Source organism: Cololabis saira, chromosome 14 (assembly GCF_033807715.1).
Source record: "Cololabis saira isolate AMF1-May2022 chromosome 14, fColSai1.1, whole genome shotgun sequence".
In the NCBI taxonomy this organism is placed as follows: Eukaryota; Metazoa; Chordata; class Actinopteri; order Beloniformes; family Belonidae; genus Cololabis; species Cololabis saira.
In genome coordinates, this window is record NC_084600.1 from 20852808 (window position 1) to 20878468 (window position 25661).

The 25661-nt window shown below is 41.7% G+C and overlaps 2 protein-coding genes across 6 annotated transcripts in view; both read right to left on the reverse strand.

Moving 5' to 3' along the window:
* The window catches only part of zswim7 (zinc finger, SWIM-type containing 7), an 18135-nt gene extending 8488 nt beyond the window's left edge, over window positions 1-9647 (reverse strand). Inside the window, exons 1-3 of one of the 3 annotated variants that reach the window (XM_061740092.1) lie at window positions 9537-9635; window positions 5174-5195; window positions 3823-3925 (exon numbers count right to left, since the gene is read on the reverse strand). In XM_061740092.1, the coding sequence (XP_061596076.1) occupies window positions 3823-3925; window positions 5174-5195; window positions 9537-9612 (201 nt within the window). In that variant the 5' untranslated portion in view covers window positions 9613-9635. Of the gene's footprint in view, window positions 1-3822; window positions 3926-5173; window positions 5196-6595; window positions 8580-8943 lie in introns of those variants that run through there. The other 2 variants (XM_061740090.1, XM_061740091.1) reach the window with 2 other exon arrangements.
* A 1194-nt stretch (window positions 9648-10841) lies between these two features.
* ncor1 (nuclear receptor corepressor 1) overlaps window positions 10842-25661 on the reverse strand; it is a 59245-nt gene continuing 44425 nt past the window's right edge. For 2 of the 3 annotated variants that reach the window (XM_061740084.1, XM_061740083.1), the window contains exons 24-46: window positions 24659-24825; window positions 24137-24251; window positions 23453-23538; window positions 23185-23356; window positions 22975-23100; window positions 22793-22876; window positions 22446-22696; window positions 21411-21720; window positions 20894-21121; window positions 20514-20699; window positions 19945-20094; window positions 19354-19527; window positions 18483-18621; window positions 16243-16721; window positions 15935-16051; window positions 15465-15598; window positions 15122-15339; window positions 14874-15017; window positions 14363-14508; window positions 14145-14198; window positions 13856-14059; window positions 13592-13762; window positions 10842-13454 (exon numbers count right to left, since the gene is read on the reverse strand). In XM_061740084.1, the coding sequence (XP_061596068.1) occupies window positions 13213-13454; window positions 13592-13762; window positions 13856-14059; window positions 14145-14198; window positions 14363-14508; window positions 14874-15017; window positions 15122-15339; window positions 15465-15598; window positions 15935-16051; window positions 16243-16721; window positions 18483-18621; window positions 19354-19527; window positions 19945-20094; window positions 20514-20699; window positions 20894-21121; window positions 21411-21720; window positions 22446-22696; window positions 22793-22876; window positions 22975-23100; window positions 23185-23356; window positions 23453-23538; window positions 24137-24251; window positions 24659-24825 (4097 nt within the window). In that variant the 3' untranslated portion in view covers window positions 10842-13212. The remainder of the gene's footprint in view (window positions 13455-13591; window positions 13763-13855; window positions 14060-14144; window positions 14199-14362; window positions 14509-14873; window positions 15018-15121; window positions 15340-15464; window positions 15599-15934; window positions 16052-16242; window positions 16722-18482; window positions 18622-19353; window positions 19528-19944; window positions 20095-20513; window positions 20700-20893; window positions 21122-21410; window positions 21721-22445; window positions 22697-22792; window positions 22877-22974; window positions 23101-23184; window positions 23357-23452; window positions 23539-24136; window positions 24252-24658; window positions 24826-25661) is intronic. The other variant, XM_061740085.1, reaches the window with a different exon arrangement.

Here is a 25661-nt window from a genome sequence, read left to right on the forward strand (position 1 = left end):
TGCCCAATGAAGAATGTTAGGGGAACTTGGAAACCAAAAATGCAACAATAACAGTCCCTGCGCTGCTGCTGCTGCTGCTGCTGCTGCTGCTGCAACACCTTCAGATGGTGTTTGCAGGAAGAAGGTGATGATCTAAAACCACAACTGATATGCTTCATCACAACTTGAAGGACAGATCACTTTTTCAAGTGTTGCAAAAATATTACAAAGTCATAAAAGCTTCATCAAAGTCGAGAGACATCAGATCCCCTTGTCTCCACACTTTAGTTGTTGACAGGAGTTACTGGAACAAATGCTGCTTTAACGAGTGGTTTAGCCATGACGAGTCGACAGCTGCGTGAGGGATGTGCAAAGAGAAGCACTACACAGCGGGACAGAAATGTGCGATCAAAGTTCACGCAGACGCAAAGAGGCAGCATTACAAACTAAACATCACAACTGTGACAACATGCAAATGACAAGTGTTAGCTTTCAATTTACTGATGCAGCATGTGAATCCGCATCTTTTCAGATTAAGATCAATGTCATTTCTAATTACTGCAGCTCGGAGACGGGCAACGAGACAACTTCAGAAGACAAGAAGCTTCTGGAATAACAGACTCCTGTGAGAAGTTTTGTATTAAATATAAATACCAGAGTTTTATTTGACTGACAATGTTGGAAGAAAAAAGAATTCAGTCAAATACAAGAGAGAGAAAAAAAGAAGAATGTACGAGAAATTGCCGACGTTGAAGTGGATCAACATTTCCAGAGAAGATGGAAAAAAACAGAATCGCCTATTTATCACTTCGCAGGTTCTGCCAGATGGCCGAAATCAGACGAACTCGAGGGAAATAAGAGAAACAATTGTGAATCAACGGCTGAGGTGAAAGTATCCCAACAGAACAAAACCCAAATTCCCGTTGCGTTGCATCATCACTTACAGTTCCTTTCATAAAACTATTTACAGGAAAGTTTACAGTTTACAGGAAATTTGGGTGCACAGTGACCACATGTAATTCCTACTGCTAACCCACGTGCTGTAGAACTACATAAAAAGATATTTTTTTTATTTGGGAATGAGTTAATTTGCTAGTAATAGTTCAAATGTTTTCTAAGAGAAATACTCCTAAAAAGTGAAGAACTCAACTGATTTAGTGCTTTTATTCGACCCTGCTTCCAGGAGAAACTGTTTCATGGTAAAAAACAACAAAAGATGTTTTATTTTGAAATTCCAAGCAACATCGCATAAACAATTTGATACATGGGGGACATTTATCACTAGGGTTCATCATTTTTCTTCTTTTAACATCATTCCATCTGTTTACCGCAGGGGGGAAAGCTTTCCCGTATTCTGAAACATTCCTCTCTGGTATTTATTTACCTGGAAACTGTTCTAGTTTTTGAACACTTTCCCAAACATCTTGTATGCAATTTCTAGCATCAAAATCAAAAGGAACAGAATCATTTCTAACCATCTTAGATGAGATGAAAAGTTCAAATAGTTTACATGTCGCCTTCTTCTTTTACACGAATATAAAGCAGCGTTCCGGAAACTGAGCTGCAGACTTCAGAAGTGTCCCAGGCCTCTCGATGACTGCACACGAGGCAGCCTGCGTGAGGGTTCATCTGCAACACCAACTATAACAATAACTAAGAACACAAACGTGAGGGTCCAGGAGACCCTGCAGCCCTGTTACAATCCTTGTCGTCTTTTCAGGAGAAATGTGAATCATATCTATGTGAGTCAACATCAATTTGACGCTCTTCTGCAAATCCTCAGTAAATACTTCCAGCAAACACCACTTCACAGTGCACATTTTTAGCATTTTTCTTTTTGATTGTTCATGAAATTGCTCTGAAAGTGATCCAGACTGCCGGTCACATAGTTGCACAACTGTGATTCAATAAATATGTTTCCTGACCTACGACGAGTGTCCACATCAAATGTGGGATCAAATACCCAATCTGACGACTTAATTTCTGTGTCACAGAGCCCCGAAAAAAATAAGATACGAGTCACATCTACATATAAAAATCAGATATAGGTCAGTCCGGCTGGGTAAAGTGAACACAGGACACCTGCCACTGCATTAGAAACAAACCAGCGTGCCATAATGTCCAGATAATTGACTTATTGACTCATACGCACTTGTCCTTGCTAGTTCATCTTCTTCACTTGTTTCCAATGAACTGACCTCAGATCTGTGTTGACCTCTTCTCACTATACCTTTAACTTTTGGTGTGAACTGAACTGTTGTGTTTTTGCCACTATCTAAAAACTCCCTCTGTTTGGCCAATTTGGAAGCACCAACCCATCGCAAGTCTTTGGACTGAATAAGAAAACCAGAGCCAGAGGGGAAATACAACCTCTGCATAGAGCTGGAGGAGGCTTTTGTCAGATAACAATGTTAGCTGCTCCACAAACATGCTGTCCCATCTCAAATGTTTAAATCATTCTCTGTGGAGCATGTGAGAAGAAAAAAACTCCCAAAAGAAAGGAGAAGACGATTGAAATAAGATCTCTTTGCTCAGGCCATTTCTCCAATATGAAGATTTGTTCATTTCACTCATTTAAACCTAAATTAAGGGACTGACAAGTTTTCCTCGGATCGTAACCTGATTCCAAGTTATATAAAACAAATATCTACAAATACAATCGAGAGGACAGCCCAGGGGGATGAAAGCCAAGTGATTACTTCAGATAAGACATGCATAGAACGCCACAACCAAGCGGCAGGAACAGCGTACAGGAACATCTGTACTGAGGACAGACTGGAAGTCCAGACAACGGTGACGGAGAACAAAAAGAGCACAAGTCATGCAGGATTTCCACGGGACCTTTGCTCTTTTGCTCCTTTGTTGTAATACAGCTGTGATACCAAACATCTGCAGCAACATTAGAGCATTTATTCACAACTGACAGACTAGGATTGCCCCGTACTGGAAGTCAAAGATTCAGTTTACCATTATTTTACCAGGCTTTTTGTTCGCTAACTCACACAGCTTTCTGTAGAAACGCAGTTCAAACTGAAAACGGATGGGATTGATCACGTGAAACTTGCAATGACTTTTCTTCTTTCTTTCTTGAGTTATTTCCCATGAATATCTCAATTTATTGCCAAATATTCCCACAGAAATAAATGGCATAGAAATTAAAGTGATCTGGAGTGTAATTACATTTGCTAGAGAGGAGCAAGCTGGAAACTAAAAGGGGAAACTCTTTGTTTATCCTGCTCTAGGGCCCACAGTTTTCACTCAAAAGAATGTAATTTTAAATCAAAACTGAGGAAAGTTTGTCCTCTTTCTCACAGCATAACTCTCTAAAGTAGCAGACTTTTAGGTTTTCCTTTTTTTTTTTGCTAGAAGGCTTCAAATGAAAGAAAGTCATTCAGCTTCGTTACATGTTCCAAGAAAGAAATCAGGCCAAGATTTCCAAAGAAGTCCAAAATGCACTTTTTAATTCTCCAGTGAACTCATCAGGAAAAGCTCCGGGTCCACGAGGAATTCACAGATAATCCAGCTGCCAGCTTTTCTGTTACACGTCCTACCTTACACACACTTTTATGGCTTCATCTCAAACATTTACACACACTTTTACAGACTGGTAAGAACATCTTAAGCAGTCACAGCAATTCTGCTGCAGTTTCTCCCTGAATTGATTGATGTCTAGTGTCTAGTTATTATCCATGCACACACTTCTCATGCAGCTCATACACGGAAACTGTGTTGTTGTTTGACTAAAGTGTTGTATTAATTTAACGTTATGATGTAACTCATTAATTGGTTGAACACCATGTCCTCAAGTAGGACAAGTGACTGTAAAGGTGAGTGTTGACACACCTGGAAGGCCTTGCGTCCACTTGGAGAAGACAGACAGGTGACTGAACGTTGGTCAACCAGGTCCAAAGCCTGTAACGCACAAGAGCCGAAGGCAAATTTCAGCCTGTAAGATAGGAGGAGGTACGTTTCAGTCAAGTGGAAGATCAAAAGACACACAAACCTACTACTGCATTCAAGACTAGGGTGCAGGACAAAGTCAGTGCATGTGCAAATTGGGTTTTTACATTTATTTTCAGGCATTACTGGAAATTTACAAAAAGAAAATTTGCAGGATGACTCCTGGAGAGGTTTTTACCATACTCCTACAAAAAAAAAAAAATTAGATCGACTCTAAACTGCTATAAGAGCGAGTGTGAGCAGCTGGTAACCTTTGCAGGATGTACCCAACACTATCCTGTTGACAGCCAGAACAGGTTTGTGATCCTGAACCGGAATAAGTAGGGGCCAGAAATCAAATGGATGGATGGATGGATGGATGGATGGATGGATGGATGGATGGATGGATGGATGGATGGATGGATGCAAACTGGTGTGAATTTAGACTAAAGTGTTTACATGCAAGTTTAGTGCACAATAAAATAATTCAATTTCATTTTATATGTCAATAATGTGGCTTGGAAAAATGTAAATATATCAAAAAATACTCTTTAATATGCAGAAAAAAAAGCAAAGAGAATCATGTTGATGCTTGAATGCAACAAACAAGGATCCTGTAATGCTGTGATTAATTACAATGCTGGACGGCGTCTATGTTATTGACTGCAAGCAAAATGCAATTAGATGATGCAGAATTTGCAGACACAACACATTTAACAGTGTCTTTCAAGGTACTCAAGGACACTTTACAGTAAATGAGAACATCATAAACTGACTGATCAAGAGGAAGAATTACGCAGGACTGAGATTGGCTGTTTGTGGAGCACCAGGGTGAAAAGAGTCTGTATACCAGTGGCTTCCAGATGAAACAGGATGTGAGTGTGCTGACCCAGACAAGCAGCAACTCCTCACCCACAGTGATTCAAATCACCATGCCAGGAAATGTCATCATCAGGACAGAGCAGCATCATGACACTCTCTTAGGGTTGCGTCACTCTGGTGAATCCAAACAATAAAAATGCCTCAAAACCTTTTCCTCAGTTTGGTTTATGAACTTGACACAACCCTCAAACTGACAGCATATGGACCTTTTTCTGTCATAAGTCAGACTGACATTCATGACATCTTTAATAAAAGGTGACATCGCAAGCAAAATGGCTCTTCATCAGTCAAAAGGGCCAAATTGGCATTTAAATAATATAACAGGTCAGAGCTGCAATTACATATGTAATGTACTGAAAAAATGTATACTTACGCAAGTATCAAGTCATCGGGAACTGAAAAAAAGAAAAAAGTACTTTCTTAAAATGTAAAACAAACAACATAAAAAAAATATCACAATTTTTCATCTAACTAACTATATAATACAGGTTAGAAAAAATAACATCTGCTACACAGCCTTGAGATCAAACTGCATTAGACTGGCAGTGTGTCAGCCTTCTCCCCTTGCACAGGTGTGACTATTCCTGCAGCCCAAACTGCAAACACAAGGGTGGGCCTCAGCTTAGATATTTAAATCGCATACTGCGCTCACTGAGTAAAATTTGTAGTAGTTCAGCAGTTGCTTCTGCATCAGTCAGCTTTAAATAGTCTGATAAGCTCAGTAGCTCTTGCACCACCAGTACATTGAACTGTTGATAATACATGCTTAATATCCACATGTGGCCCTATTTCAATGTTTAACTCTGTATTTGACTTTGGGTTTATTTTTGCATGCCCTCATTTGCATATATTTAAAGACTGCAGTATTTAGCATTTTCTATTTCAATTTATGTACCAAGGGTCTGAGAGCAACACACTTTTGCTTCCCTGTATGTACTCCACATGTGGGGGAGCTACTTTGACTTTGACTAGCAGAAGTGCAGGGGGGTATGCCAAGCAGTGTGTGGAAATGGGGCGTGGGGACCAAATCATTACCATGAGACGATATATTAGAACATATTGAATGATAAAATGTCCATATTTGCCAATTTGTAATGCCTAGTTTATTAATTATGCACACAATACTGATGATCCGTGACCAAGGATAATTTTTAATATGTGCATCTAGATTCATATAACTGATTTGTACACATTGTTACAAAGTTGGAAATGTGTGACATAAGGTTTATTTAGTTAAGAATGTTTAAAAACCAAACCTTTACTGTATTTATATACACTGTACAGTGTAATAGCAGGCAGTACTTGTGTATGAGCTTCAGATAAAATTCTGTTGCAGCAGCGCCGCCTACAGGTCGCATGCTGAACTGCATTACTGCAACGTGCAGGCAAAGCTGCATCTCAGCTACAACTAGGGTTGCAAAGGGGTGGAAAATTTCCGGTAAATTTCCGGAAACTTTAAGTTAAGCTGGGGAATTTTGGAAATATTCCAAATTGGAAACTTTCCATGGGAATTTCCATTTAAATTAATTAACTGGAATTTGGGGGTAATTTAAACAAACTGTATCATATCCAAACATAAATGTAAATATTTATTTTGTCATAAGCAGATATCCATGCAAGATAATACAAAAACATGACATTTCAACAGATTTATTTGAGTAAAACTTTAGTTTTTATTTTTGTATGAACAATTATTTTAATGAACAACAAAAACATGAATGTTGAGTAAATACTAACTCATCCCACTCCCCCACCCAATCAAAAAGTAAAATGACCCTAACCCCCCCCCCCAAAAAAAAAAGTCCCATTCAAAATGTTAAATGAAAGGAGCCCAACTCCCTCCAAAAAAGTCCCATTCAACATGTAAAACAAAAGCCTCTTCCCTCGAGCTCGACAAGCCTAGTTTCTGCATGTTCTGCTTTTTTGCCAAAACCTTTCAGGCAATGGCCTCTTCCTGGGCCTCATCAACATCCTCCATGTTCACCTCCTCAACATCCGGCTCTGACAGCTCCTCTTCAGTGTCACTGTCCAGCCTGGTTGAGGATGGCTCTGTGTCAGGTTCAAAGAGCCTTAGGTTTGCCCGAATGGCCACCAGTTTTTCCACTCTCACGTTTGTGAGCCTGTTGCAAACCTTTGTGTGTGTGTTCCCGAAGAGTGACCAGCTACGCTCAGAGGCGGCTGATGATGGTGGGATTTGCAGGATGATGGAGGCTATAGGTGCAAGGGCCTCAGATCCACAAAGTCCCTTCCACCAGGTGGATGCAGATATGTGCTGGCATGACTGCCAGATTCCATCCCCTTCCCAAAGGCCAGTCTTGGTTCGGTACTTAGCCAAACTGCCCAGAACCTTGCCTTTATCAAGGCCCAGGTGGCCAGACATGGCTGTAATAACAGCATAAGCACCGTAAATCTCTTCTCCAGAGAGTATGCCCCTGTCATATTTTGGGTCCAGCATGTATGCTGCTGCATGCGCTGGCTTCGTGCAGAACTCCCGGCGCTTCTCCAATGACTTGACCACAGCAGTTTCCTCTGCTTTGAGTAGTAGGGAAGTGGGCAGGACCGTCTGGATTTCTTCTTTGAGGTCAGCAAAGAGACAGTGGACATCTGATAAGATGGCATCATCCCCCTTTATCTTGGCAATTGCTGCTGCAATTGGTTTGAGGATTCTCAGGCTGCTAATCACTCTTTCCCAGAACACATCATCTAACAGGATTCTTTTGATGTCACTTTCAATGCCTGCAGTCTGGGATATGGCCATCTCTTGCAGAGACTCCTTTCCCTCCAGTAGACTGTCATACATGATGACAACACCACCCCATCGTGTGATGCTGGGGAGCTTCAGTGTGGTACTCTTGTTTTTTTCCTTTTGCTTTGAGAGATAGGTTGCTGAAGCTGCTTGTTTGCCCTTCACATACTTCACAACTTGCTTAGCTCTCTTGTGTAGTGTGTCCATTGTCTTCAGTGCAATGATGTCTTTCAGGAGAAGATTAAGAGTATGGGCAGCACAGCCAATGGCTGTTATATGAGGGTAGGTCTCCTCCACATGTGCCCAGGCAACCTTCATATTTGGTGCATTGTCAGTGACAAGTGCAAAAACCTTCTCTGGTCCAATGTCATTAATGACCGCTTTCAGCTCATCAGCAATGTAGGGGCCTGTGTGTCTGTTGTCCTTTGTGTCTGTGCTCTTGTAGAATACAGGTTGAGGGGTGGCGACAATGTAGTTGATAATTCCTTGTCCCCGAACATTTGACCACCCATCAGAGATGACTGAAATACAGTCTGCTTTGACAATGGTTTGCTTGACCTTTGTTTGCACTCTGTTGAACTCCTCATCCAGCAAATGAGTAGATAGCGCATGCCTGGTTGGGGGGATGTATGCTGGCCGGAGAACATTCAAAAATCTCTTCCAGTACACACTGGATGGCAGCATCAGTGGTGAGCCAGTTGCGTAGACTGCACGAGCAAAACACTCATCTGCATTTCTCTGGCTACGTTCATCCATTAAATCAAAGAATGCTCTGATACCAGAGGGACCAGGAGCTGATGAGAGGGTATCTGACTCTGATACAGCAGATTCATTTTCCCCTGGAGTGGAACTCTTGTCTGCTGAATGTTTTGAGCCTTGAGGAACTTTTTGGCACTTGGCAATATGTTGCTGCATTTTTGTAGCATTCTTCACGTATGTCTTTGCACAGTATTTACATACATACAAAGACTTTCCTTCAACATTCGCTTGTGTGAAATGCTTCCACACATCAGATGGCAAACGTGGCATTTTTCTGCAGAATAACATAAAAAAAAAGCTTGTAAAAACACTAAAGCAATGGCATGAACAGAAATATAGTTGGCTAAACAACTGGAATGGTCTTCAAAATATTTGACAATTGATGTATAAATTCTTGAATGGTTACAGAAAACCGTCTTGCTGGAGTCAGAAAAAACAGCATCAAATTTGAGGTAGCTACCACCATAATAAGCTAGCCTCTTAAATGGTCAATGAAATGAAAAATAGCTTTCATTTAACACCTAACTTACCAGCTAGCTAGCTACTGTGTTAATAAATTTTTATTTAATATTTGCAAGGTAAACATTAATACCATTATAGATCAAATATATTTACCCCATAATATTATCAAAACTTACTTGACTTTATATAGTCCGTGGGCTCAAATGTGTGGCTTCAATAGTCTTGTGCTTTGAGCTCAAATGTGTGGCCTCCAGGCTTCAAGAAATCACCTGTGCATGTGATGGAGGAATGCACAGTGCATGTAGGGGGCGTGGCCTCAATAGCCCTGGTTGTTTTAGCCAAGACTATGCTACAATATATTTCCCCCAACTATATTTAAGTTCCCTGTTAAGGGCCAACCTTCAATTCTGTAAATGTCTTATTTATTCCCGTTAATTCCCATATATTCCCGTTAATTCCCATGGAAAGTTTCCAACTTTGAAAATTCCCGGAATTTTGCAACCCTCGCTACAACTAATGCTACAATAATGTTACTGTGGAGACAGCTAAAGTAAATACCGTACCTGCCTTTTAGTCAAGGGAAAAAATGGATTTTCATTCACTTATCTCCTTTCTTTCCAAAGTGAAGATAAATCCACAGTAAGTCTAACAAGAAAGTCCCGAAAGATCACCTTTCGGCGAGCAATTCTGCAGCTTCATGCACTGAAACTAACCTCAGTGAAGCTCACGTTTCCCTCAAAATAATGTGCATTTGCCACTCGAAGCTTACTTTGAGAGGTTTCCTGATATGTTTTCTGGATATCTCGGAAAAGTTGTTCAGCCACAGCTGGGAGAAATAACTCCATCTTCAGTTGTTTCCTCCAGTCAATAACGCCGGAAGCTGTCATTCTCGTCGTGTCTAAAGCCGGATTTATGGTTCCGCGTTACACCAACGCAGAGCCTACGGCGTACGTTGTGCGTCGCCGCGTACCATACGCCGTAGTACGGCGTAGACTCAGCGTCGATTTAACGCGGAACCATAATTCAGGCGCTCTAGACACGACGAGAATGACAGCTTCCGGTGTTGTGCACGGCATTCCTTTCAAAATAAAAGATTTGACGCATTTTTGGGGAGCATTTTAGAGATGAACTGTTATCCTGTATGTGTATTAAATCAGACCCGGATTAACTCAGTGTGGTACCCCAGGGTGACCACACTTGAAGTGCCCCCTTACTCCCACATTTTACGGTAAAAAAGGGGAAATGTACCATGGTTATAAAGACCATAGATTTACATGAACATATTGCTGAAGTACATGCTCAACACTCATACTACAAATAAATGTAATACAAGCAACCAACTAAGAGTAACACCACAGATAGACATGAGTCTACAAACGCCAAACTACACTGATGCTCCAATCAGAATAAGACTCACATGCCAATGTAACACCACATGTTAACTATCATCATTTCCATCATTTATGGCCTGTCTGAGGACTACATGCAAAACTATTACAGCATATGACTAAACAATCAAACAGGCCTACTGAATGAGCTGATGTGAAGGTAGGGAACAGCACATTAATAAAATAGCAATGTGTAGGCTGTTAGATTTAAGGTTGTTAAGCTGTTAAGGCTCTCACTCAAACGCAATTCTTTTTATTTTATTATTATTATTTTCATGTAATTTTATTATATCATTGGTTACTGCTGTACCCGTTTGCTCCTCTTCCAGCAAATATATAGAGAAAATAACAAAATATGACATATATGATCCAGTGTGTCATTTGATTTGGTGCCCCTCATTGGCTGGTGTCCCTGGGCGCTCGCCCGCTTCAGTATATGGATAATCCGGCCTAGCATTTCATAGGTGTTCACTAATACTACCACAATTAAATAATAACATCGCTACTGTTTGATTTGTAGTTATAGTGTGACAAGATAACTGATTATACACGTAAGAATACAGCTAAATTTAAGCCACCTATGGATAACACTTTTGTATGAAAATATAAGAATGAAAAAACAGCAAAATAAATGGCAGTTACTTGAAAAGTGGGTGTAAGCCTATTAATTGTAATTAATAGACTGATTACATTATATACTATTTATTACATTGCAATTCCTGACACGTTTTCATTTTATATTGCATTAATTTGCCAATGAAAATGAAACTCAACAGTTGCAGTACAACTCAGTGACCAAGCATGACAGTGTGCAGTCAATAAGAAGAAATAAAATGCAATCAACAAAAAGATGGCACATCTATAAATCTACAAAATTTTCAGTGGCGGAGAACTGATCCACTTTATTTGATTGGTCTGAACTCTTGTAATAGCCTACTTAGAGACATTGTGCGATACAAACATTGCATTTAAACATCATGGGATACACGGGGTTTCAAGTCTCAATTTCAAAAAGACATTAAAAAAAAAGGACAAAAAAGTGTTTGTTTGATAGAGAGCAGGAATATGCTCCAATTATTTTTTTCCGGCTTAATGTTGGATTTTTTTTTTTCATTTTTTTCTTTTTTAAATTCAAGTTTGTAAACTTTTTTGTCATTGCCTCTGTAAACACATAGCATCCCATCTAAGACAGGATGAAGAACAAAGATGAAAATGACAGAAAAACAAAAATGTGTTACAATTTTTTAAAAATTAAATGAAGATATCAAGTTTAGAGCTGAATGGATTCGACTAAGCAAAGTGAAAGCCAAAAATTGCATTTTTTTTTCACGTTACCAAGTAAAACAATAAACAAAAACAAAAGACTTGGAGAGCAATGGTACTGCTTGTATGATGCTGACCTAGTAGAATGCATATTCAAAGCTTTATGTCTGTTAATTCAAACAACAAAAGCAGAAACTAAGTGGCCAAGGCGTTGAATAACCATGACAGCAAATCCTTAAACATTTAACGGTACCATGCACTTAGAACTGCAACTGTGATGCAGGCGTAACACTTAAAATATCATGTACCAGCCATAAGAAAAGACAGGAAGTTAAAACATCCAGATTTCTGTAAGTGGTGGGAAAGGTTAAAGCACATCTTAATGTAGTAGTGGGCTGGAGATTGAATAAGTTACACAGCAGGTAATACGCCTTTTGTTGTCAAAAGCCACAATGCAAAAAAGTGCAACAATGGTGCAGATCATTCTTTAGGTTTGGTTAGTCTTTTTTTTCGTGTTTGTAATGGAAAGAAAATTTACAGAGTTCAGATTTTTGTCAGGACAGTATCAAAGAAAAATAAAAAGGGACTACAGAAACAAATACAAACATCAAACACGTACATATATCTCTGAGAAAATTAGTTAAAGCTGCCTTCTTTCTCAAGTCACAAGGCGTGGCAAAAGCCCCCCCGCCCCCCAATGCACCCGCAAAAAATAAAAGAAAAAAGGAAAAGAAAAACAACATCCTAAAACTTTTTTTTTTTTAAACTATGAAAACATCTCAGAGCACATAATTCTGGACAGGCTGGAAACTTAAACTGCAGAGATGTGACATGTGTTAAAGCAAAAAAAGAAAAGAAAAACACACACACACATTGGCTCACTTTCATTATTCAGATGGTGTTAAGGAGTAGTCATAAAGATCTAATTTCTGGCAAGCTTATATCGGACTTTTCACCTTTCTGCTATGACACCAGTGTTCTCAACTTGTTTTGATGACATTTTTCAGCTATTACAGGGTAAGGATTTATCTCCACCACCTGAAAGTCACAATCCAGACGTCAGATATTACTGCTGTTTGAAATCAAGTGTAGTCTTGCCTCCAACATCCAGGCTCTGGTGGTGTTTGGTGGGTGGCTCACAGCGTGGCACAATCTCTGCGACGTCCTCATGGGCCACAGAGTATGTCCTACAGGTTCGATCTCTATTAGCATCACAAAATATCTGAATAGGTCTCAGGTGACGTGGGTTGGGGGTGGACTGGGAGAGCAACTGCAATATCAAAGATCACCCCCCCGAACTCTTCCCATTTAAAGTGGATCAATTTAAAGCAACATCAAAATAAGAAATAATCAAGTTAAGAAAAACACTGCAAAAAGTTACTCTATTTACATACAATGATTTTCTTAAAGACAAGGTGTATCTTTACAGAAACCAGAGAAAATTCAGAAATAGCTTTTTTATGATGCATCTTTTTACATATTAAGCTCTTAAGCTCAATTCTAGCAAATGTCATCACCTCAGTTGAGTTTCATTTCTCTGAAAGGCTTGGTCAGAACTTCTGGAGCAAGAGTGAGCCTTGTTCAGAAGACTCCTGCCTGTCACACACTGCTGCTCCAAGTCAACAGCCAGGGGGCGCCATAGCACCAAGAACAAAAAAAGGACACCACCCCATCTACTCGTCGTACTCGCCAATCAGCGAGGTTAGTTCAGGGACAGGGATGTGAACAGACTAGCCTTAGCACAGGCCTCTCTTCTAGTTACTGGGTTTTTAGCGGGGGGGGGGGGGGCAGGGCTCAGTCGTCACTGTCAGATAGGGTCTCATATTGTTCTGACAGCAGAGACGGCCATGGTCGCTGCTGGGTCACAGGTGCTCCTGCTGGGGGCTGTTGCTGCTGCTGCTGCTGTTGTTGCTGCTGTTGTTGCTGTTGTTGCTGCTGCTGCTGCTGGCTCTGGAGAGAAGGCGAGGCTATTGAGGTGGGTGGCGTGTTGCTCATCATGCGTATGGTCAGCGGGTTGAAAGGAAACTGCATGGGACCTTGAGCGGGGGGAAAAAAAAAAGATGGAAAAAGATGGAACCACAGTGACAAAAATACGTGGAAACTGTATTCCAGTCTGTAATTTCAGCAGGTGTTACTGTCGTCAGACAGCGGCAGCAGAGGGTGGGCAGCTCACCTGTGGAGGAAGGCCGGTCGTCCCAGCTCCACTGGGGTTGTGTTGGTCTGTGATAATCGCCCTCGGAGTGGACGGAGGAAACTGACGAGGGACGCTCCCCTCCGGCGTAGGCCTGACTCAGGTTAGGTGACTTGGATTTCCGGCTGTTTGCTTTGCTTTGCTTCTGCTTTCCTGTAGATTAAAACGAGAAATGAGTGTAAACAACAACCCTATTTTCTATCCTACAGATACAATTTTGGCTGTGTGTTTTTGATGTCAGCGTACCCATACTGGGAGACTGACTGGCCTCCTGCCGGGCGTCACCACCTTGGCTGGATGCGTTGTTGATGCCAACAGACCCTCCTCCCCCTCCCTGGTGCTCCTCCTGTCTCTCCTCCAAGTTGCCCATCAAGGCCTTGCGGATGATGTCCTCTAAACCCAGATTACTGGCTGCGTCATTAAAGGACTGATTCCTTGGGTTGATGCTGCCTACAAATAGCATTGCAACAACAACAATGGTGTGAGAGGAAATACTGACTAAAAGTGATGTGAATGAGTTTTTGTTTTTACTTACCTGAACTGGTAACAGCAGGCAAGTTGAAGATTTCTGTTCCCGGCTGTGCGCTTCCTGCAAAATAATCATTCATTGTTTTAAAAAACAAACATCATAATATCTTACAAATAAAATGGGATTCAAAGGGAAGAGGTAAATTATCACATGCTCAACAAGTGAAGAACTAGTTGGAATTCATGGATAACAGACAAAAGGATAAGAGAAGAAGACCCACTTACCAACGTCAGAATCACCAACACCAGAGTTGGAGTTCAACTTACGAAAGATTTCCTGCTTCTTGGATTTAACCATCGGTGAGGTGCTCTCCAACTTGGTGAAAAAGGCAGGCAGGTAGCCTATATTTCCTGGGGACCGAGAGTCGGTCCTTGAACCACACAAAGGGCAGAGTCAGAGAGAAACTAAGGCAAAAAATAAAGATAAAAAAGCCTTTGCAGAACACTGTTTTGACCCCACTGAGATATCAATCCATTTCTAATGAAGGGCATTCAAACTAGAAATTCATTTACAATCCAAAACAGTCAGGAGATTTGATGGTGTTATTATTTGGTTGTGTACGTATAAGGTGATTGACAACAAGTAACTTTAACTAATGTAAATACAGTTAACAGGTTTAAACGACACTTTTTTAATACAAATTATTACTGTAATTTAATAAGAATTGGCTGAAATGTATTGTACAATTTTAATATAGAATATGTATCAAAACTGAACCATGTTCTCATCTCGTACCTGATCTCAGAGTTGTCAGCCTCTCGTCTCTGCAGTGGAGCACCAGCAGCCTCTTGTTTGTCCATGCCCTGGTATCCCTGTGGAGGAGAAATTGGTTCGTAGTTCTCCATCGATCTGCCTCCTCGCTCTGGAGACTTACCGGGCCTAGAGGAAGAAAAAGAAAAAAGGGACCAGGCCGGTGAAGACATTTTACACATTTTTTATTTAAGTATAATTAAGACTTGCAATTAATTTCAGACTTCTTGTACCTAGCTCTGGGCTTGTCAGAGGCGTTCTCTGGAGATATCCTGCTGGAGGATCTCTGGTGGTGAGGAGGCTGGACCTGGTTTTCGGGACTGTAGCGGCTGGGTGCCTTGACCCGACCTGACGATGACACTGATGGCGCTGAGCCCTGGAATGTGGATGATGATGCTGAAGAGGAGACCGGAGGGTCCTGATTCCTGGCAAAGTCTTGGGTGATTATATGCTGCATTACAGGAAATTACAGCAAAGTATTGTTAGAGAGTCAGAATAGGCTGGCACCCATGTGATTTTCCTTTTTGGTATGTGCTGCATTAATTACCCTGAAGTCACATTTTTGAAATTACTTACAGAAATGTGGTCCGCCAAGGTCATGACTCGGTGAGTTTTGGGGACCTGCGAGTAGCTGTCTGCCTGGGAGGAAGGAGGCTGAAGTGGTTCCCCTGACTGCCGGTAACGACTCATATCATACGCCCGCATGCCAACTGGAAGGTTGAGCAGGGACAGCATTGTTCCATTAAAACAGGCTTAAGTCAGAGGTGATGAGCCAATAGGCTCCCTGCCAAGAGTAACTGCTCTACATCTGCTCGCAGGTGACAAGAATAACTTCTAGTGCAGTCTGGTGACCAGTCTGCTGCGCTGGAATGCTGTCTGACAATCTCAAATGTCACTAGGCCAAGCCATCCAAGTTTCGCATCCTCAACTTGTTTACTTAACATGGCTGAATTTAGCCCTCACTGCCAAATCTGCCTCGCTACTGTAACACCAAACTGATTTTAAGCATCCTTACTTATACATTCCTCAGTTTACTGGGTTCATACCTGGTGCTTGTTGTTGCCCGTCTTCCGGTTTGTCCTGTTGGGGTTGAACTGGGGAACTAGGAGGGCTTATCACTTCAATGGCTCCTGCAGCCGTGTTGTCATATCGACCAGATGACACTTCAAGACAAATATAAACCAAAGGTTTTCTTTTATGATCAGCCAAGTACGGGGCATGAAGATGAGGTCAATAGAAAATTCAATGGATTTAAAAAACAAACTCCACTTTATTAGTATTTAAGTCTGTGCAGCTAATGGATAATATTACTGTCACAGTGAATTTATCTTAGAATAACACAATAAAAACTCACAGCGGCCTGAGGACTCGGAGCTCTGGGAGGCTCGTTCACGCGAGTCTTTGTCTGAGGCGATCTGACGCGTGATGATGACGTCGATGAAGCTTGCAGCTGTTATAGTTGTCTTTCCATGAGTCCGGAGCTCCTCTTCGATTCGGGACTTTGTCTGAGGAGCCTTCTCTTTAGCCCCCATACCTGAACTATCGGGGTAAGAGGGATGGGGCTTGCCTCCCGGTAGGGACATGGTACTATACGGTGAGTGCAAAGATCGGCTTTCGGCTTCTGGTTGTTGCTGTTCAGAGAGGTTGGGTGCGCGTCTCACTGCACTTGATGAAGACATATCTTCATCCCGCTCGTGTTTACTCTCCTTCACCTTGGCGACGTCCATCTGTGGTGCAGAGACAGCGGCGTCGACCAAAGCTGCTAGAGCGTCAGCTGCAGTACTGTAGCGGGAACTACTTTGGGGTGCTGATGTCGTGGCTTGTGGATTATGCCTGGGGGGGGGGGATAAGTCATAATTAAAGTTTCCTTGAGTATTGTTTGTAAAGTGTGCTGTTTTTTTTCTAAATTGGGTCTTCCATCTAATAAGTTCTGATATGCAAACAAAATGTAATCACTTGCATAACTACTCTGCATGTACACAATAACAAATGATATGGGACCTGTTATTTCAGGATGAACTGGACAAAATGCACCGAAATGAAAATTTGTGGCCGAAACCGAAAATAATAATAAAACACTTGGCCGAATACCGAACAATACCGAACATGGTTCTTTGCAGTTTTTCATTTATTTTGCCAATTTTTTCACCATTGCATTGTGGTTACTTTTTGACTTTTTTCACAAAATTTTGACTTTTTTCACAAAATTTCGACTTTTTTCACCATTGCATAAATCAAATAAATTTGATTTAGGCATGCTTTTCAAACAAAAAAATCTTTTACAAAATTACAAAGTAGAAAATATTTATTGAACATAAAAAAATGAAATTTTTTAAATTTCCCAGCATTATGTTGTTTTGGTTCCACCTCCTGGTGAATGTTAGGTAAAATTCTTATGTGGTTACTTTTTGTTTGGCCAACGATTTATTACGGGAGCGGCCAGTCTATTAGGTAAAATTCTTATGGGGTTAGTTTTTGGTTGGCCAACGATTTATGTGGTGCACAACGTTACGGGACGGAGCGACCAGTCTATTTCTTTATTTTACAACGGCCGAACAATTTTGGTTACCGAACAATCGGTGCATCACTAATCTGGGGTGTAAAAATCATCATTTAAAACAATAATATTCAAGTTATGACCAATAGAGATGCTAAGTGGGCTTCATAGAAACAGTTGCCAGCACCTCGGAGGGTGGTAGTCTAGTGGCTACAGAGGTGGGCTCAAGGTTCAAGCCCCAGAATGGCAACCAAGATGAACCACCTTGGACCCCTGAGCAAGGCCTTAATCCTAATTGCTTCCCCAATTAAACATATAAACAATCCTGACGCTTTCTCCAGGCTTCAGAAACAAAATGAGCCAACTTAAAAACATTGAAGCTAAACAACCCGTCCATTCTATCATCGTCAGAGCACCAGAACATTTCCGGTTTAGTAGTAGTAGCACCTACAGCCAAAGTAAAATCCCTAGATATTTCTAAAAAAAGATGCTGATTTTTATGTAAATCATTTGTCAGAATTTTTAGAGCACAACATACAAAGGGAGTTCACACTATTTGCAACACACAAATAATGAGGAGCAAGTCGAATCTGTAAACATTCTTTCCAACTAACCAGGGACTTATAATCCACACAGTGGTGATGTCCTGTGGCCTTAGAAAGCAAATAGGAAGAGGGCAGAACTGCAAAAATAGAAGGGCAGCTGGGACAGATTTGATCTGAGCTGAGCAGTTGGCCAGCCATCAAAATATCCATCCTATTAAATTTAGGTGCTGAAGAGGAGATCTCTTCCATATCGAAATAGCCATCCCCTAATATTAGGTCCTGAAGAGGAGACCTCGACCTCAGAGCCACTCAATAAAATGTTGTTGTCATTCCCGCTGCATAAATCACATGTAGTGACACAGCTATGGCTGAGACGGGTGCCTGAAATAAAACCGTTGAGAACAAGCATGTATAACTGTGTTTACATTAATTCAACTTGGGTATGTAGTTTTGAAGAACCAAGTCATGCGAGATATAATCAAATTTTGATAGCAAATGTTATCCCATGTTTGAAGATCGTCTGAATGATTTAACCTTTAGTTTCGTGCTTACATGAGAGACGTGATGACACTCTTTCCCTGAAAGATGCTCGGCCGCTGCTGAACCACCACCTCTTGTGTCCTAAGTGAGGAAGGAGAAGGGGAGTGCAGGTAACCTCGACTCCCGGGCCGAACTGGCTGCTCTGGCCCACCTTCACAAAGGAAACATTTCAACACAGTTTAAAAACAAAAAAGGCAAACAAGAGCAAGATTCCCTTTATTAAAAAAGAAAATAACGAGAAATAATGAGGTTCAAAGGGAACAAAATTAATGAGTTTAATCTGTTTTTAGTGTCTACATTTAAGTCGTAGATTTATAGTGAAAACTTCATCGTGTTTCACATCAATTAAAACCTTTTTCTTTTTTTTTTTGACAAACAGAAGACCAAAATTGTTTATTAAAAGCCTTCCTAATCTGGGGAAAAGCTACTTTGGCCTTGTTGCATTGATAAAGACGCATGGACCAAATCATTCAGCAATGTCACTCGCTGTGTTTGTGCCTTTAAGCATCTTTGTTTTTACGTTTGCTAGTTCTATCATACTGGTTCTCCTGCTTTTACCAGCTCAGACTGCCTCTGTTCATGTAAAGGCCTAATTCATACTTAAACAGGGTCAAAGCGTTCATTAGATCACATCGAAGAGATCTCTTCTGTAGCATTTTAAACTGTATTTTACAATTTCAACAGTCGATTTTAGGCACTACATGGGTTTATGCTGTACTAAAGGAAATTCACTGGAAATCTCCCACCTTTATTTTCTGCTGTTTTATTAATTGTTTTAGGGAGTTTGTTTTTTTATTATTAAATAAAGTTTTTGGTTTTAAATTAAAAAAAAAAAAAAAAAAGAAAATAACCTCCACTCATATATAGCAGCAAAACTACTCACCTCCACGAATGTACTCATTGGTTCGCTCCCGTTCACGTTCCCGTTCACGTTCCCGTTCTCTCATTTCCCGCTCCCGTTCTCTCTCCCGCTGCTCCCGTTCCTTTTCCCTCTCCTTCTCCTGCTGCTCTCTCTCCCGTTCTCTCTCTGCATTGGCGGCAAGATGGCTCGGGTGGCCTAAGGAAACATGGACATCACACACACTGAAAATATAAACATACAACCCCTGTGGTCTCTACAGGATGGCTCAGGCTTCCTTTAGAAACCTTCGCCTTGATGCCAAGTTCTCAGATAATCACAGCAAATATGGTCATATTCACACAAACGTATCCACTTTCAGACACACAGAGAATACTCGCGTTTATTCCTGCATTTTGAACTTCTCTGACCTAATCTATTGCTGTGGGAAACCATTCCCAGTGTGACAGCAGTGACACCGAACTTGATCTGTCACAGGACTGGCCAAAACTGACCTTTCACACCTCAGGCCAGTGCGGGGATGCACCCTCGCTGAGTGTGAGGGAACATGGAGATCGTGGCAAGGGAGATAAGGGAGCACGGGATGCATGGATGGGGGGAGGGAGGGATCCTCACCTGGAGATATGGAGGTTGGGTTGAAAGCCCTAGGAGGGAAAGGGGGCTGAGCTCCAGAGAGGTAGACGGTGCGTTCCAAAGAGGGAGCACCTGTTCCCCCAGGGTGAGGCAACAGGATAGTTGGAGGCATCTGGGCTAGATCAATAATCCCTTTTACAGACAGAAGCAAAGGGCCAAACGGTGAACAACAAGAACCAATCCATCAATTTCTGAATCTATGAACACCGTATACACTTAGCTGTAACCCATCACCTTCATCTGTTACAGCTGCCAAATACAGATTGATCAGTAAGCAATACGGCTGCAAACGGAGTGGAATAGTGGTCAACTTGTAAGAGGCAACCACTCAGCAAATGGATATTTGGATGACCGTACCCAATAGGAAATTGAGTCGTAGCCGAATCAGTTGCAGCGCCAATGTCGAGAGCAGATCAGCAGAATTTGTAAAGGTCATTTGCTTCTGGGCGTCTGGAAAAGGTAGCCACTACTTCACACGCACACGGTCTGCATACTACAGCCCCTCCTGCCTGTCACAGCAGATCAGGGTGTCAGCAAACTGAGGGCCATACCTCGAGCGCTGGCTGGATAAGGGATAGCAACAGGCTGTTCCCGTGGCGACAGCCCTCGGCTCATGCCAGGCATCTGCTGGGACGTGATATAATCGTTGAGGATAGTCTGCCGCGTATTCTCCATGGTGTATAGCTGGTAGGTGTTATGGTAGCCTGTTGGGGACTGCTGCCTGGGGAACATGAACGCTGTGGAGGAAAAGGAAGAAGATGAGAGAAAAAAAAAAAAAGGATGAAACCTAAACCGAAGGCTCATAGATGCTGATGACAACGACTGACATCAATAATTGAAAAGATGCCTAACGCATGCATGTGAATTAGGGGACTAGCTCACTCAGGAGGTAGTTCAAGTGGAAAGAGTGGGGAAGACTTAAATACTTTACCAGGATCCAGCACTCTGTGGAAGGCCAGGGCAGGATCGAGATGTGGAGGCAAGTGGGCTCGGTACACTTCTCCTGGAACGACAGGCCGGTGGTGGGGGTCGAAGGGACTGTGTGAGGTTACAGGGTCACCGCCAGACACGGGGGACTTGGCTGGGACACAGTCCCTCTGTGTTGGGGTCAGGGTACTCTTTCTGTCATGTGCAGTAGATTTTGCAGAGCTTATTCCACCTTCAGAGAGAAAACACAAACGGCTCCGACAATCAGGTGATGTAACAATTTATAATACGGCCGCTTGCCATTACTTTGTCACAGAAAACTAAATCAGGACTGAAAGGTCATCTAATGCCCTCAGCACGGGGTGCACATTAGGTATAACATGCCTTTTAACAGAAATAGGATGATCTGGTTTGGCATAATGAAGGTTTAACTTAATTTGGTCTAATGCTATAATTGTAGAGCCAAACAAGCAATGAATGGCTGAGTTTGTAAATAGAATTTAAATGATTATGAAATATACCATCTGGCGCACGCCCGAGCATGGGTGATCCTCTGGAAACCGGATTAGTGCTGTAGTTAACGGGGGTCCTGCGAGCGTTGGCGTCCTCATACATGCCGGGGCTGTGCTGGGCTTTGCTGGCCTCCTGGTGTGTGGAGCGCAGGACAGAGGTGGTGGAGTTGACCACGGATGTGTGGCGCACTGGCTTGCTCTCCTCGTATTTGGCTCGCTCCATTGCCTCCAGTTGGGGCATGCTGTGCGGATGCTTGCTGGGACTGGTGATCAGGGACTTGACGTTGTGTTTGATAGTAGACTGGCTCAGAGGGTGAATCTGTTAAGAGAGGAGGACGTTTTTAAACTGACCTCACTTATTATGGTCACAGTACATTTTGCGTATTCAGCATTTTTATTAACAAAGCTTTAAATGAAAGCTTAAAGAGAGCTAAAGCTGTCTACAAAAATATACTGGCTAGTCCAGGGGTCGGCAACCCAAAATGTTGAAAGAGCCATATTGGACCAAAAACACAAAAAACGAATATGTCTGGATCCGCAAAAAATGAAAGGTCTTGTATAAACCTTAGAATGAAGACGAATGGTGAAAGGAGAAATGTCGAAAAAAAAGTCAAAATGTTGAGAAAAAAGTTGAAATGTCGAGAAAAAAGCCGAAATGTCGAGATTAAAAAGGAAAGGAAAAAAGGAAGAAAAAAAAGGAAAGAAACAAGAAAAGAAAGGAAAAAAGGAAAAAAAGAGAAAAAAGAGAAAAAAAAGAGAAAATAAAGACAAAGAAAGAGAAAAAAGGAAGAAAAAAGGGAAAAAAAGAAGAAAAAAGCAAAAAAAAACAAGAAAAGAAAGAAAAAAGGAAAAAAAAGAGAAAAAAAGAGAAAAGAAAGAGAAAAAAAGAGAAAAAAAGGAAGAAAAAGGGAAAAAAAGGAAAAAAAGGTGAAACATTTTTTAAAAAGCTCCAGGAGCCACTAGGGTGGCGCTAAAGAGCCGCATGCGGCTCTAGAGCCGCGGGTTGCGGACCCCTGGGCTAGTCCTTTACAAGTCCAGTCTAACCTGAGGCATGGAGCCCTCCATTACTCTTCTGTCCGCCAGGTCGGGAGTCTTGCACATGTCTTGGCCAGACTGGTCCTGTCGGGGGATCTCATGAATTGAACGTCCCATCTCTTTGATAGTATTGACTCCTTCATAGGGCTTGCCTTTGCCAATAGCCCCATCAAAGGAGCGGATAGGTGGGCTTTCTCTCTTTATCTGCTTCCCATATTTCATGGCATCCTCGTACGATTCAGCATTGGTTCTCGGGGTTCCTGGAAAGACAGTAGACAGTAAGCCTCCCTTACTGTTTCATGCAGCTAGTGATATTAAGTGGCTCATGTGGAATGTGGCAAGCTTTGGTTACCAACCCTGCATAATGGATCCAGTCATCAATGGTCTTTCTTTAGAGTCTCCATGGTGGCCTTCTCTGGGCAAGGCTCTACTAATTAATCCTGCGGAGAAAAAACAAAAACAACACAAACATCACCCTTCTGAAACTGAAGACTCCTGCCGGGACACATTCAGTATGTAAGCTGTACACAAGTAGTACCCTCCAATGGAGCTCCATCCCTGCCAGGATGTCCTCTCCCCATGGGTCCCTCCATCATGTCATGGGTTCGTTTCAGCTCGTGGCCTGTTCGGGGGCTTCGGGTATTTTCCCGGGGGTTCTTTATGGCTGTTGGTCACAAATATTTACAATATAATTGTGTGCCTGACGGAACGAGCAGTGTTTAGGAGAACTGATAACCTAAGTGCTTACCATCGTAGGAGAGGATGTGACCGCTTTTGCCTTCGTATATGACATGACCTTTAGCAAGTTGCTCCCCCCTGGCCTTATCTGGGCTGCTCAGGTCCTCTGTGGCCAGTTTTGTGATTGTACCCTTCAGGAGGTCTGCAGCAGCAATATTAGACTGAGACAGGGCTGGAGTACCCTGTTATAGGGGAAAGGAAAAGATCCAACTTAATTAGAAAAAAAACACACATATTGCAAGGAAAAAAAAACAAATCTCCCTTCAGCTACTCATTACCTGAGTAATTGATCCTCTCAGAGCCAACCCCTCACCAACCTTTGAAGGGTTGCCTCTGCCATCCTGGATGGATGAGATCGTAGCCCCTGGAACATGGAGGAAAGAAGATGCAAATTTGGCGATTTTCTGTTGGTATTCAGTAGCTACGCGAGAGGTATTTCTAAATATAAAAGGGAGAGGAAGTACTGACACAAAAAAGGCACATTTGTATTTTTTTCATTGCTGACTACATCACTGTGATCCTAAAAAAGGAACTACTCTTTCTATGATCTGCCTCTCTTTCGTGGACACACTTTCTTTTTTTTTTTAACAAGAATTAGTCAACTGCAGTTGGAGAAACACATTTGCAATACATTTTTAAGATAGGATGGTGATTTAACACTATAACCTTAGACAAAATACATATGAACCATAAAATATTCCTGTAGGACAACTTACTCAGGAGTACCGACAAGCTACAGGAAAAACTGCCATCATTGATATTTTAAGTGTTTTTTCATTATTTAACTGAAAGATGTCTAAGTTTTAGCGCCCTCCAATGATAATGTAGAATGCATGACCGACGTCTGGTGTGCGTGCACGTCTTGTATCCAGCAAATTCCCATTAGGCATCACGGACTGTAAATATTGTATGAGTACAAGTTCAGCAACAATAACTGGAAAAGGAAAAAAAAAAACTCCTACCAGGTTTGTTAGGATCTAGCTGCCGAGGCAAACCCAGAGAGATGGAGCCCACAGCGCTCTTCGTCCCCTCTGGCCCATAGACGGCATGGGACGGGAGATATGTGCCAGGAGTTCCCTGGAAAAAAAGAAACAAAGAACAAAGAGCTCATCTCAAGTTCAGATCACTGTGTTAGTGAGAGCAATGAAGCGGTGTCAAGTGATGCTGATCATCTTTTTTATGTTACAGCTCAAAGCCTTTAACACATACAAAATACATTATAACATTTATCTATTCAAGATAGTGTCAATAGAAAGGAACATATTCAAAACTAAAAATAGAGTATATAGTATATTTATTAATAAGTAAATCTAAGTTTGATAATTATTGCAAGTCATGTAAGAGAAAGCAAAGCCAGATTTGCTCATTTTAGTAGCGCACATGAAAATTATTAAGAAATTATATTTCTCCTCACTCATTGGTTGGAATATCAGTAAGGTGGAAATGTAATAGGAGTGCTGCTTCAGAAGGGAAGTGAGCCTTACCTGGGAGATGGAGCCTCCATGGATGAAGGAAGGCTTGTCTGTGGGCTTGGTGGTTGGAATGAGTGGAGGAGGAGAAGGAATGTTGGGAGGTCGACTGGGCCTGCTGAACGTCACACGGACTCCGTCGTTCATGCTCTGGACTAGCTGGCTCGGGGAAGGATGGAGGACTGGTGGGAAAATGAGAGACGAAAATAAAATCTGACACACTTATTTAACATCACTTTGGCATCAAATATTTATCTCAGGAGTAAAAATGAAATCCCCTATAACTTTTTTTTTTTAAAGCATCTTCTGATGACGAATACCCAGAATCACTACGGCAGTTATGCTTCATGTCTCATTCTTAAAACAGTCTAGTAAGTGCTGAAGTTAAGTATTTATGTCCTTATCCTCATCTAAACCTGTAATGTCTTTGGTGCGCGCCTCCTAATGTCCCCTCGGACAGCCAAGTAGAAGAAATGGATCTTAACACACCACAAACAAACACCCACACAGACCAGGAGTGACCTCTCAGCAGAGACTGCACCTCGTGCTCTGCACTCTGCAGAAATCAAAAATGCAAATGGCTGTGAGAGTTCCTCCAGCGGGCACGGACGTCATCACCCTACTGGCTCATAAAGGGGCCGATGAGAAAACAAGCCACTGTGACAAATTTATAAATCCCTGTTGCAGGGAGACTGTGTGTCAAGCATTAAGATTCATTCAGCAGTTCAGCATCAGGAACAACAACATTTTTTGTGATGACATGGTAGGTATATTTATCCCAAATAAATATGAACTACTGCAACGGTGAATACAGAATCAGGTCCATGAAATAATAAAAAGACAGTTTTAGTCTTCTCCTTGACTCTCAAACATGAGTTTCCCTTTGTGTGTGTGTGTGTGTGTGTAACAAAAAAACACAACATAAAATGGCTGCACAACCTTCAGTTTCTAGACCTGACTGAATACTGAAACTTACATATTCCCAACTGACTATCACCATACAAAAAGTAAATTTGGA